This window comes from Gordionus sp. m RMFG-2023, chromosome 1, assembly GCF_954871325.1.
Source record: "Gordionus sp. m RMFG-2023 chromosome 1, tfGorSpeb1-WG-v2, whole genome shotgun sequence".
Lineage (NCBI taxonomy): Eukaryota > Metazoa > Nematomorpha > Gordioida > Chordodea > Parachordodidae > Gordionus > Gordionus sp. m RMFG-2023.
This window is the reverse complement of record NC_088775.1, coordinates 64,950,938-64,964,918: the sequence shown is the minus strand read 5'-3', so window position 1 is coordinate 64,964,918 and position 13,981 is coordinate 64,950,938. Positions and strand designations below refer to the sequence as shown.

The window sequence follows — 13,981 nt, the reverse complement described above, 5'->3', positions numbered from 1 at the left end:
TTAAACATGTTAGCCTTTAACGATATATTTCGTTTAAATTGTTTTTTTATAATATATATATACCTTATTTTATATTTATTTTTAGTATCATTTTTAGTTTTAGATATATTTATAATAAATAAAACATTTTTTCTTGTCCATAACACCACCGTTATTGATATATAACACAACCAATTATTAAATTATTAATTTTTTTGTTATTGTAGGACGTGAGAAGGAAGTAATAGTGGAAGGAGTTGTAAGGTTAATAGGGAATCTGCAAATAAAAAAAAAGTTAAATAAAAAAATTTGCCTAATTCTTGATTTTAAAGTAATTTTTCTGAGGTCCATATGAATAATTTATAATCATTAATGATCTAGTTTAAAACTATAATTTCTTCCAATATTACAACTGTCAAACAGATTTTCTTTAAATATTTTTATTCATACAAAAAAAAATATATAAAATGATAAATACGTACCGATGACATGACGTAGCGATGACATGATGTAGCGATGACATGACGTAGTGATGAGATGACATAGTGATGACATGACTTAATGAGGGCATCGGAAAATTATAATATAGATATGATATTCTATTATTTAAATCTTTTAATGGCGACAAGAAGGCAAAAAATGTTTGTATTATAATTTTTCGATTGTATTACGACATTTTAGATCATATCATCACTACTTATTTATTTATTTTATTTTTACTTAGATAAATTTTTTTTTAAAACTGGATAAACAAAATTTATTTTAACGTAAATTTTTTTTAAAAAACTGAATAAAAATAGGTAAATAGCAAAATAGCGAAATAAGTCACCAAAATATATCTGCTAGCCCACTTTCATTCAAGTATTCAAAAACCACCATAAAATATCTTCTAACTCATATTTTCATTCATAATCACTGGAATTATTAGCTTTTAGAAAGAACTGATGGGTCACACATGAAATTTTAATTACAATGTTGTGAAGATTTGAAGTAAATTATATTATATTCAAGTAAAATTAGAACTAATGGGTTACTAAAGAATGAAAGAATAAATGTTCCAGAAATCACAAACCCATCAAAATCTTTCAACCATACAATAATAAATGTTCTACTTTTCTTACATTTTAGATTGCATCTGTTTTAGCTTTGTCAATATCTGATGATATTCCCCCTATTACTAGAGATTTCAACTAATATTGACTCCTCTGCAGGTTCAGTGCATTATTAATTTATAAATTTTTCTTTTGTTTTTATTTTAGAAAACAGGCTCTGTTTTGATCCCTTTTAGTTGCAAATTTTGATTTATATTTCGTTGCCAAACAAAGAAAATGACGAAAAATAAACGTTCCAAAGATCTCGAAACCCACCAAATTCTATCAACCATACAAAATAAAGTTAGTCATTTATATATTCAACCAGACAAAATAAAGTTAGTCATTTATATATACTAAAAGTGCAGAAATGTTTATTTATCTTTATAAATTCAATAATTTTTTTAATATGATATTTTTCTTATATTTTAGAATACATCTGTTTTAGTTTTACCAATCTGATGATATTTCCAAGATTTATTGAGAGTTGAACCTAATATTGACTCCTCTACAGGTTCAGTGCATTGTTATTTTTTATTTTATTTTATTTTAGAGAACAAGCCCCTGTTTTAACTCCTCTTAATGATTGAACAAATTTTGTTTTATCTATCGTTGCCAAACAAAGAAGGAGATGGCAAGTTAATCAACAAAATAAGCGTTCCAAAGATCACGAAACCTAGTAAATTCTACAAACCATACAAAATAAAGTTTGTTACTTCCCTTTTTTTCCTTTCCTTCTCATTTTTATATCCATTTCTTCCTATTCCTTTTTCGTTTCGCTTTACATCTCCCCATATCTTTGCCATCTCTCTTCCCCTTTTCTCTCCTTTCTTTCCCTTATCCCTTTTCCATTTTTCCCTTCTCCTTTTGCTCTTTCCCTTTTTTCCTTTTTCTTTCCCCTTCTTCCTCATTTTATTTTATTTTCCCATCCCTTCTCTTCTCTTTTCCTTTCTCATTTCCTTTACCGTTTTCTTACCCTATTTCTTTTTACAATTAATTTTTTTCATGGTTTCTTTCTTTTATTTTCCCTTCTCTTTTCCAATCCCCTTTTCTCCATCTTTTTCCTTTCCCTTTTTCTTTTCACTTTCCTTTTCCTAGCTTTCTTCTACTTTCCTTTTTTTTCCCTGTTCTTTCCCTTTTCCTTTTCCATGCTTTCTTCTCCCACTTCTCTTTTCCTTCTCCTTTTGCTTTCCTCTTTTCTTTCCCTCTCCCCCTTTCTTTCCCTTTTTATTTTCCATTATCCTTCTTTTCTTTTATATTTACTTTTCATACCCTCTTTAATTTCCTTTCCATATTCCTTTTTTCTTTCCATTTTCATTTTTACACATTTCTTTTTCTTAATCTTTTCGTCTTCTCTCCTTTTCCTTTTTTTTTCTCTTTTCTTTTCTTTTCTTTTCTTTCCTTTTTTCTTTTCTTTTCCCTTACCTTTTTTTTAACTTCTCCATTTCCCATTCCCTTTTTTTAAACTTTTCCCTTTCCCATTCCCTTTTTTTTAAATTTTCCCTTTCCCATTCCCTTCTTCATTTTTTAATTTCTTTTCCATCCTTTTTCTTTTAAATTTCTCTTATTACCTTTTACTTTCTTTTCTTTCTCTGTCCCCTTGTTTTTCCATTTCCACTTTTCTTTCCATATCCTCTCTTTCCCTTTTAATTTCCTTTCCATATTCCTTTTTCTTTCTCTTTTCCTTCTTTTCCCATTTAATTTCTCTTATCAACTTCCCCTTTCTTCTCTTTTTCTTTTCCTTTCTTCTCTTTTTCTTTTTCTTTTCCTTTCATTCTTTCTCTTTTTTACCCTTTTCCTTTCTTTCTCTTTCTCCTCTCCTCTTTTTAATTTCCTTTCCATGTTCTTTTTTCTTTCTCTTTTCCCTAATTTCCTTTTTAATTTCTCTCTTATTACCTTCCCCTTTCTTCTCTTCTCTTTTCCTTTTATTTTTTCTTTCCCATTATCTTTTTCCCTTTCTTACTCTTTTCCTTTCCCTTTTCCTTTCTTTTATATCTTTTTCTTTCGCGTCTTCATTCCCCTCTTCTTTACCTTTTCCTTCTTTTTCCCTTGTCCTTAAAAATTGTAAATCTCGCTTATATCTTGTAAAATTTTAAAAGCAATATTGAATAATATTAATGGATGCTAGGAAGTAAACTTATTTCCCTCATTTTTAGCCCTTATTTTTATAAAACTCAATATAAAAACAAGAATTAACTTCCTTAGCATCTATTAATATTAATTTCAAATTTACTTTAAAAATTTTCTAGAATATATAAATAAGATTCCCAATTTTTTGTTTGTTTTTAACTATATTTATTTTAGCCTGTTAACCCTTTTTCCGCTTTTTATTTCTTTGGCTCCCTCCACCTCTTTTTCCATTTACTTTTCGTTCGCTTTTTCTTTTCCTTGCCCTTCTCCTTTCCTCTTTTCTTTCCATCCTATTTTTTTCCCTTCCACCTTTTCTTTCCCTTCATTTTTCCTTTCTATTTCACCTCCTCTTTCCCCTACCTCTCTATCCTATTCCTCTACTTTTCTTCCCTTTTCATTTCTCCTTTTTTCCCTTCTTTTTTCCTTCTCCTTTCCAGTTTCTTTCCCTTTTCTTTTACCTTTTTCTTCCTTTCCCTTTCATTTCATTTACTTTCCTTCCCTCTCTTTTTTCCCCTTCATCCTTCTTTTCACTTTTCTTTTACCTTTTAGATCTCTTTATTTCCCCCTTTTTATTGCTCTATTTTCTTTTCACTTTCCTGCTTATTTCCCCCTTTATCCCCCCCCCTTCTTCCCTTCTTTATCTTTCCCTTCCTTTCGTTTTCCCTTTCTACACTTTTATTTCCCTTTTTATTTTCATTTTTCTTTCCCTTTCCTATACCTTTTCGCCCTCTTTCTTTTTCCCTACCCTTTTTCTCCCCTTCTTTCCTAATCCTTTTCCATCTCATTTTTCTTTACCTTTTCTCCTTTTTTCCCCTTTCTCTTTCCTATTTCCATTATCTTTCTTTTTTCCTTCCCTTTTCCATTTTCCCTCTTCATTTTTCCCTTTTCTTTACATTTCCCTAGTTCTCTTTTTTTTTCTATGCCCCTTTTTATTTTCCTTTCCCTATTCTTCACTTTTCCTGCTTCTTTGTATTTCATTTTATCTTTCATTCTTTCCCTCTTTTCTTTCCATCCTATATTGGCATTAAGATTTTTCATTCTTAGAAATAGTTTAATTCTTCCTATTGATTCTAGCATGCCATTTTCTTTCAAGCACCGATAATTTCCTGTTGAAATCCGATCAAAAAAGGAAAAGGGTCTCAAAGTCCAATCAAAAGGGTAAAGTGTCAATTAAAAAGGGAAAAGCTCAAAAGAATGTTTAAATTAAAAAAGGAATATTTTTAAAAAAAATCTATTCTTAATAATCTTACCTTATAGAAAGCTTACCAAAATGGTTCAACAAACAATATTCGTCTTGATTCGCATATATAATTATTTTACATGTTAATAAATATTAGTATAATTTTTATTCTCATTGTTTCTCCTCAGAAAATTAGTTACTGAAATATACTAATTTATATTATAGCAATATATAAGTTGATGATATTTTTTTCAATATACCTCCTCAGTCCATACCTATATTATATTTTTGTTTAAACCCTGATATCTCATGATTTTTAATCCATCGCAATTTGTCACTCACCCTGATTCCGTGCCATTTATGATTCCCAGATCACACTCCCACCGGCCGAAAGCTGGGCTAGGACGTAGCCCAATATATTTTATAATTTATAAAATAGGTAATCTCAATAAAATTTTGTATCTTTTTTGCGTTAATATACCAGTAAAACACCAATAATAGCTTAATTGATTTCATAAGCTGATCATATTATCAGTAAAAATAAACATATATTTTCAAATTAAACTATGAAATATTTTTCTTTTAAAAACATAATTTAAGTCCATGAGCGGTAATTATATTTTAAAAAATCTTTAACCTTCCATGTTTGAATTCGGATTTTGTGAGCTAGTTTTTTAAAAAGCGTTTTAGCATATTTTGGGTAGTGGATTTGGCAGGGTAATAGTAAAGTTATTCCATGTTTCGCATATATTTATCAATTTGTTTCTGCTTGATTAAGTTACTATTAACATTTGTGGGGAAAGTGGTAACACAATTATAATCCCAGATGAGAGATTTGCCATATCCCATGAGATAGTTTTGAGGTCATCTAATCTTAACTCATCATATAATGAAAGGTTACGAGATTCTAAGACATTGATCGAACCATTTTTAGGAATAGGCTGAGAAGTTTGTTTATTGATGAATGGCGTTAATGTCCTGACTTTAATACAATGTAACTCTTTTCTGACCTTAATTGACTTAAGTTGCAATTCAGGCAACTATGTTGTAACCGAGTTATGGCTTAAGGTAACTCTTAGTTGTTTGTAAGCTAGAAGGTCCCTAAATTTTTATTAGGCAAGGCTCTCAACCATATCAATATTTTGAAAGAATTGTAGGTTAGTGATCTGCATAGGGCCTAATTTTTCAAGCCCTTAAATATAGAAATTAATTTTAATAATTATTCAAAATAAACTATATATGTTATTTGGCGTCTACTTTCTATAAATATAATCATATATTATTTTTTACATAAAATATTCAACATAAAATTGATAAATTTAGATATATTATAAAAAATTTCTAAGGCCTGACCCGACCCGGCCCGAATTCTTATTGGGGCCGGGTACGGGGCCGGGTCTAATTTTGCAGATCTCTTTTGTACGTTTAAAGTGGCGATATGGATAAAACGGAATAAGATTTTGAAATTAAGGTATGAAAATTTTTGTGAGTTGCCATATCAGGAAACACTGTATACGTCGAAATAGTATTCTGCCACATAGTAACGCCTCTATTATCAAGGAGAAATTAGGCGATAATAGCAAATTGTTTATGAGACGGGAAGGGAGGAAAGATAAAAAGGTATGAAGAGATAATAAGTAGATGCCACCAATTTTATCAGGGGGTTGTGCTAATTTCCAATTAGATAGAGTTGAGATTTTAAAAAATTTTCAATAAGGTTTTAAATAAAGACTCCTCGATTAATTATTTAAGTAAAAAAAGGAGAATGTGCGAAAGGGGTTTTTAGGAACATATAAGCATTTGCAAATTATATAGAGGTTCAAATGTGACTGGAGATTGTTTGGATTGGATTCAAGCAAAATGTGTTGTCAAAAAATTAGGCTAATATTTCCGAAGGAGGAAAATCAAGTGAAAGTTTTTAATTTCAACAGTTTTATAGTAATATAAAGCTATTGTATTCTTATTTAGAAAACATATTTCTATCTTAGTTTGTTTAGGATTAGGTCTATGCTTTGAATAAGTCTCAATAAAAATTTGAGATTCCATAACTTTAGGTAAAGAGCTACAAATAGTCTACTAATTAAGAATACCAAACATTAAGTTCCAAATCAAACTTGAATTTCAGATCCCAGACAAGTGGCCATGTAGGCCTAAGCAAAAGAGGAGGGGCTCCTGTTGGATTATCATGCTATATTAAAAAGAATAAATAAGAAGGCATAAATTTTATATATTGATTTTAATTTTTTGTTGCAAAGTCTTGTACAATTTTCTCTATATTTGAAGCCTATGCTATTTCGGATTCCATAAAATAGAAATCATAAGCAACCCAATTTTTCATTTGTCATAGTTAATTAATTACTTTTAAATTTTAAAAACTTTTTTCAGAACTTTCCACGGTTCCTGATATTGTTAATAGATCGTTGAGCTATTTTTGTATTGGGGTAGGGTAAATTTCCAGTATTATGAGATAATAAATAAATTTTAATAGAGCTAGTAGTCCTCTCTGATTCGACAAGTCTGCCAATCAATTTTAGTTCTTCAAGAAGATTAAAAACATTAACATCCGATTCATGGTTATTGTTAGTCTATATAATTGCAAGCTATCAAGACTCTTCCTATTCGAAAACGTAAAATGTAAAGAAGCAGAAAACTGACTATATTTAATGTATATTATATAAAATATTGGAAATAATATTGATGATGGATGCTAATGAAGGTAACATTAACATTTCAATAGAATTTTTAAAAAAATTGCTAAGAATGGAGATTCCTAAACACTTGAAGAAATAGTCCCCATTTTTAGCGATTTTTTAAAAACTCAAATTAAAAAATAGGTATTCTATTCCCTATGGCACAATTTTTTATTTTTGCCAGAATACTTTCATCATTCTATTCTCATATTTAAAAATAAAAAAATATATAAATTTTCTATATATATTATATTTTTCTATAATTTTTAAAATAAGATTTTATCACTTATGTATAATATATATATTTTATTACTAAAAAAATCAATATATGCTGATTTAGTTATTTTTAATCCCATTTTGTGCCAACTCAATTTCTGTTTTTTTTGTGGCCCTAGGCAATGACTCAACTAATAAATAAGAATTTTAAAAATAATTCACTTTTGTTTAAAATATTTTATAACGGAATGTTTATTATATTATAACGGTATATTTATAATATAAAAAATAATAAACAAAGGCAAAATTAAATTGTTGGAAATGTTCACTTAGAGATTTGTGTCATATCATATATGATAACGGTATATTTATAATATAAAAAATGATAAACAAAGGCAAAATTAAATTTTTGGAAATGTTCACTTAGAGATTTGTGTCATATCATATATGATTATAAATTTTAAAATATATAGAAATTGTTTTTTTTTTGATATTACAAAAACGACTTGAATTTTTTGAAAATTTACAAAGGATAAATATATTTTGCTATTTACAATTGTTTAGATAATTATAATTAAATTTTAGCAGCAGAAGAAATAAGCGTTAATTTTCCACAGCTAAACTACTGAGATTATTAAGGAACGAAAACAACTCCCAGCATAAATACGGTCAACCCAAATCGATATACAATAGTCCCAGGGTCTCTTTCACTTATTTTACCATTTTCACTTAATACGTTTCCTCTATTAGAGCTATCACTCGCATCCTGGTCATCGTTGTCAATTTTTCCATATACCGTATTCTTTGTAATGATAACGTCTATTGGATGATGGTTAAGTATCACAGGGGTCACGGAGGTAATTATTTTGGGTTCGATTGTGGATATAAACATAACATAGCTGGTATTTTTTTTAGCAAGTAAATTACTTTCAATTATACCAGAACCTTCTTGTGGGGTTGTATCATCATCATGGAATAATTTTGGTTGCTCTAAATCTCCTTGTAAAGTGACTAAAGGAATATGTTTAGCATACCCAAGAGAGTGGTTTTGGCGGCTAGTTGGATCAATAGTGGAATATAAATTCTCTTCTAAAATATGCATCCCACTTCCACTATTGTCAAGTGAAAGATCTAATTTCGAATCTGAAATGACAAATTGTTTTGGCGGAAGTTGTTCATCTTCTATATTTTAAAAAAAATATGAACTAATGAAATAAAGAATGATAAATGGTTTTTTAAAATGACGATTTTCACAATTTATATTATGTTATTTGATTTAAAATTAATAATAAAATAAATCTATAAGGTTATTTAGTGGAGTATTCGCTAGTTATTATCATTGTGGCTCAAAAATATAATAAATTAAATTTAAGCGTGAAGCACAATTTTTTTCCCCTTGAAAGACAAATTGTTTAAAATATAATAAATTTTTATTATTACCATCATCGACTATGTAAACTGATGTCCCTTTATACGTTTTAACCAAAATTTGAGTCAATTTATCGATAGAACTTTCAATCCCTTTCATCACTGTAAGATTGAGGTTAGAGGTAATTGCTGGTAATGATGACACATTATAATGATTTGAAGCGCTTATAATATATGATAAAGATAATAATAAATAAAATATCCATTTTTTTGCTCAATCCATTAAACGTTTTTTCATTTTCCAGCCTAGACCGGATTTTTTAATATACTCATTTTAAGGCAGGGCATTGAGTGAGTTGTTAAGATTGGCCATTCTAAATAACTTTGGCTGTATTTTGTAAAGGCTTCAAAGTGAAATTAAATATATGAGAAAAAATGAATGTTTAATAAATAATCATAATCCATCGTTGATATACTTATTGGTTTATATAAGATACATTTATTTATTTTTAAATCGGCCCAGTCCAGATATGTAATTTTTTTGGCTCAGTGTTTGGCATGGGCTTGCAAGTTTCTGATTTGTTTATAACCAAAAGTTTAGTAATGTTGTTAGTAAACAAATTTTAAAAAAAACTGAATAGGAATATAACTTAGATAATTTGAAATGATAATTTATCTATTTTATTCATATACTTGTAATTTTGTCCATTCCAGCAAATGCTTTCTTCCTTTTCTGTCGGTGAAGGGTTGATGTGATTAAGACTGGTTAATTTTTGACTATGCACAAAAACGGGACACAACTTGATAATCAAGGTGCTATTTAGATCTTCCCAAAAATGCCTGGCATTTTCAGTTAAACTGCTTATGTCGCTCAAAATCGAATTTGTTTTGTATTCCTTTTGTACGCCTTTAAAAAATTCCTTGTTATCATCTACCACCAACTTTCGCCAATCAGGTTTAAGAGAATTCTGAAATACTTGATCATTAACACTGTCGTATGATTTTAGTGGAGGTTGACCACATATTTTATATACCTTATTATATAATATTGTATATTAAGTTAATTTTATAAGCTTATACCTTGTTTGAGAAAGTTATAGAACGTTCCTGAAAATTCATTATAGCCTCCGATATTTTAACGTCTAATGTATTAATATTAGCTTCTAAACTAAAAGAACCTTGTAGTCGCTTCAAAATATCTAGGATTGCATCTACAATTTAAATATAAAAAATAATAAATATTATACAATATTCTTATATATTTTTATTATTCGTATTTATAATTAATAACAGTGACATCGCTTAGCTCCTATCATTCATTTAGGTGTGCTGAAAATCAAAAGAAAATATTTTTATTTAAGCTTTCTAAAAAACATTTAGCTCCAATATAAAATACTCTTCCTATCGATGCTATTGTTTATTATAATTATTAAAACATATAACGAAGCAGATAATGGATTACGCTTTAATAAAATTATTTTATACTATATTTTAAATCGTGGTCCATTCACATATATTTTTCTATCATAAAATTTGTTATATTCTTAAATGTAAATGCACGGACTGATAGGAATTCTATAACTTAAGCAATCTTTGGAAGCCCTACCCCGTTAAAACCTTGGTAATCTTTTACCAGGAGAACAATTGTGAGATATATCACGATTAGGATGTGGCATTTTTCAACCACATAATTGCATTGATCGCAACACTTTAGAAACTTCTAAGGAGTGGCATGGACTTAACTGTTTATATAGTCAAGACTACTTCAATTAACCCTTTAAAACTCGACTTTTTTAAATAAGACTAAAAAAAAATTTTTATAAAAAATCTTCATTTATATACACCAAAGATGTAAAATTTCGACTTTTATTTCATAGTTTACATGAAAAAAATCATGATAAAATTTGACATCATTGAGCGAAATGCATGTATAAAAAAATATATATATATTTATTATGAAATGTTTTAAAACAATTTCTATCCTGGTTAGAGTATAAATAAATTTCACATTTAGTCTTTGAATATGCGCTAACACATAGTTTCCTTTTTCGAGCTTTGGAAGCTTCTGGTCAATGCCCTATATTATATCTAAATATTACCTGAGGTAACCTAGATCCTTTTTATAATTTAGGCGTTTCATTTATAGGTGTCCCTATTCTTATTTTAAATTTTACCTGCCATTAATAAAGCAGTTATATGAGATTTAAATGTTATCAGTTTTATAAAAAAAATTTCACTTTTTTAAAGTTAATGTCTTCGATACAATAACCATGCATTTACAATGCAGGTATCTATCAAATGAATTATAATTCGAAGATAGAACCTTCTACCTTTGATATCTACTCTGTAGCATTCCAAGCATATCGTGTAAATCTACACCTCCCATTCCTTCATTATATTTTTTTAAAATACAAGGCCTAGGGATCTGAATAAATTTTTTTCTTTTCAAGAATCATCGCCTCACAGCTTCTATTGGGTCGATACCATATAAGGATGATATAAAATGAAGAAATTGATTGTCAAACCATTTGACAATTATTATATTATTAATGTCAGTTTTGTAATCGAAACTACCTTTCCCCATTTTCTTAAAATCGCGATCGCTTTTCGAATTGCAACCTAATTGGATCTACGTGGAGTGCATTTGTGGATGAATCTCTATCCATATTGTCAATAGGATGATTTAAATTATTCTCATTATCATCAATATCTGTTTCCAAAATATCACCTTCAATTATAATAATTTTATTTGACATCAATAAAAATAAAATTCAATGTTAATAAAATAATCTATTGAATAATGAATTAATTTGGGATCATAATTTTTAAAATTATATTTACAAAAATAATTAAAATTTAAAAAAAAAAATTCATGATGACATACTTGAATATTTTGTCTTCTTTATAAAATAAACAGTTTTCAAAATTTTTCAATTAAAATATATATAAATAATATGTAAAATCAAGTAATTTAGGAAAAATCGAAACGGAAATATAGTCAAAAGTTAAGTGATAATAAACTAAAAACAAAAGCATATTTTTTTTGATTATTATTAAAATATAATTGAATACATTACATATTTATTTTAAAATGTTGTTTTAAACGTTAAAAAATAGCATGCAATGATGTCAAATGAGCTCACAGGACTTTAAAGGGTTAAGCAGATTTTTAAAAATGGCTAACTCAATATTTTATCCGAAAAAATATTATGAAGCCTAAGGATTTCAATAGACGATACAAAGGTTTGGACACCTATTAGCGAAATCTCCAAGGTTATGAAATGATTTCGCTGTTATTAAAAACGGCTCAAATAGAGCGATTTACATCACAGGTCAAAGCTGACATCAACTTCCTGCCTCAATTAATCGAATAATAAGTCGGAGCCTAAAAGCTGCTCTTCCCAAATATTTTAGAACCTACCAATCTAACATCAAAGGATAGAGCCCAGATGGATTGCAAATAATCCCTTGGGTGTTCAGGCAAATTTCTTATTTGGGATATCACTTATGTCTCCTTTTTAGACAAAAATTAGAATCTTTTAATAACGGCCGAAACAAAAAAAAATAATTACAATTATTAAACAACATGTTCACTCCAATCTTATTATCAACAACTGGACATTTTTCCCCTTTAACATACAAACTTTTAAAACGTTTGTGCTCAAAAATCAAGACATTTACTAATAAACCAATATATTTTCTTTTTTTACGGCAAAAAATGCAAACTTTTCAAATATAACTAAGGCTCCTTTTAGAGCCAACTAAAAAATAGTTGGTCATGATATTTTATCCGTTTATAATTAACTTTTTATATTATTATCATTATATCTTTGATTTTTATCTACATTTTTAAAGTAAATATTTTTCAGTGTTGTTAAAGTAGCACGCTACTAGAGCGCACTACTTTTCAGTAGTAGTGGCTTTAGCGCGCTACATTTTAAAAATAGCCATAGCGGTAGCTCCCTTAGAGGTATGCATGGGCAGCCCGAAGTCCGACCCGGGGCTCGGGTCGGGCTGTAAATGTGCCCGACCCGATAAATATTAAAATTACATATATCCTTAATAATTCGAATATCATTTGTTTGACAAAATTGTCAATCAGTAACTGATATTGATATGTCTTTTTATTCGTTATTTTTTTTTTAAGAATTTTTTCCTCTATATAAACAATTATATCATTTTTTTCCTAGATCAATCATGCAAATTATAATCGCAATAATTTTTAAATTTGATTTTATTTTAACTTTACTTTTTATATTTTAACTGAATAAAATTTATATGTATACAAATTAAATAAAATGTAGTTTATATGAAGATTGATAAGGTGGCAATATGTGAATAAATACACATAATTTTTAATTGCTTTTTAGATATTATCATATTTAAACTCAAATAATAAAATTTCTTTTAGTCGGGCTCGGGTTGGGTCTAAAAATGTGATCTCGGATTCTGGTCGGGCTTGGACAATAAAATTTAAATTTGGGCTCGGGCCCTGAAAAAATCACTTTGCAGACCTCTAAGCTCACTACTAATTTAGAAAGTCTGCAAGGTGATTTTTTGCAACCAGAGCCGAAATATAAAAAAAATTTGTCCTAGCTCGACCCGAACCCAATTCAAATTTTTTTCAACCCGATCCGAACCCGACTAAAAATTTTTAAATTTGATATCATAATATCTAAAAAACAATTAAAAAATTATGTATTACTTTAAACAAAGGTTTATTCGACTGTCATAATATAATCAATTTTTATATTTAGTGCATTTTATTTAAATTGGAAACATATAACTTTTATTCAGTTTAAATATTAAAAAAGTTGAATTACAATCGAATTTAAAATTTATTGCGATTATATAAAAATAATGTGCGTGATATAATGAACATATTATAAAATATCAATAACATTATTAATAGTATCACATAGTTAATTGTGATATACAAATAATGAGGATTCGAGCAGGCTTTAAACAAATACTCCTATCTTCAAATTTCCTATCAGGCGCTGAAAGCGCTATTTCCCAGCTAGCAGAGGAAACAGGGATAGCCAGGAATTTAAGAGCCAAAACATTTAATTGGGAAGTCGATTTGATAAGTCTTCCATCAATTTAAGATTTGGTAAAAGATTTTAAATATTGAAAATTTGAGGCTATTAAATTAAATAGATATTAGATAACTATATTATTAGCCTGATAAAATATGATCTAAATAAAGTATGTAATAACAAAAATAAATAACAAAATAGTTTGGTAAACGGGTGTTATGTAAAATAATCATTGAAAATGTCATGTTATTCTGATTGACAATTTAATGATGAAATATGTGTTAGATA

The 13,981-nt window shown here is 28.1% G+C and overlaps 2 protein-coding genes across 2 annotated transcripts in view; both read right to left on the bottom strand.

The window, feature by feature from the left end:
• Positions 1-2,175: 2,175 nt before the first annotated feature.
• LOC135928605 (uncharacterized) lies at positions 2,176-3,681 on the bottom strand. Its single transcript, XM_065465064.1, is given in 5 exon segments — positions 2,176-2,293; positions 2,397-2,490; positions 2,649-2,774; positions 2,967-3,151; positions 3,659-3,681. Coding segments are annotated over 5 exon segments (546 nt in total).
• A 4,162-nt stretch (positions 3,682-7,843) lies between these two features.
• LOC135931886 (glypican-6-like) overlaps positions 7,844-13,981 on the bottom strand; it is a 31,960-nt gene continuing 25,822 nt past the window's right edge. Inside the window, exons 7-10 of the mRNA XM_065469192.1 lie at positions 9,735-9,865; positions 9,348-9,688; positions 8,727-8,878; positions 7,844-8,468 (exon numbers count right to left, since the gene is read on the bottom strand). Coding sequence (XP_065325264.1) covers positions 7,921-8,468; positions 8,727-8,878; positions 9,348-9,688; positions 9,735-9,865 — 1,172 coding nt within the window. The 3' untranslated portion in view covers positions 7,844-7,920. The remainder of the gene's footprint in view (positions 8,469-8,726; positions 8,879-9,347; positions 9,689-9,734; positions 9,866-13,981) is intronic.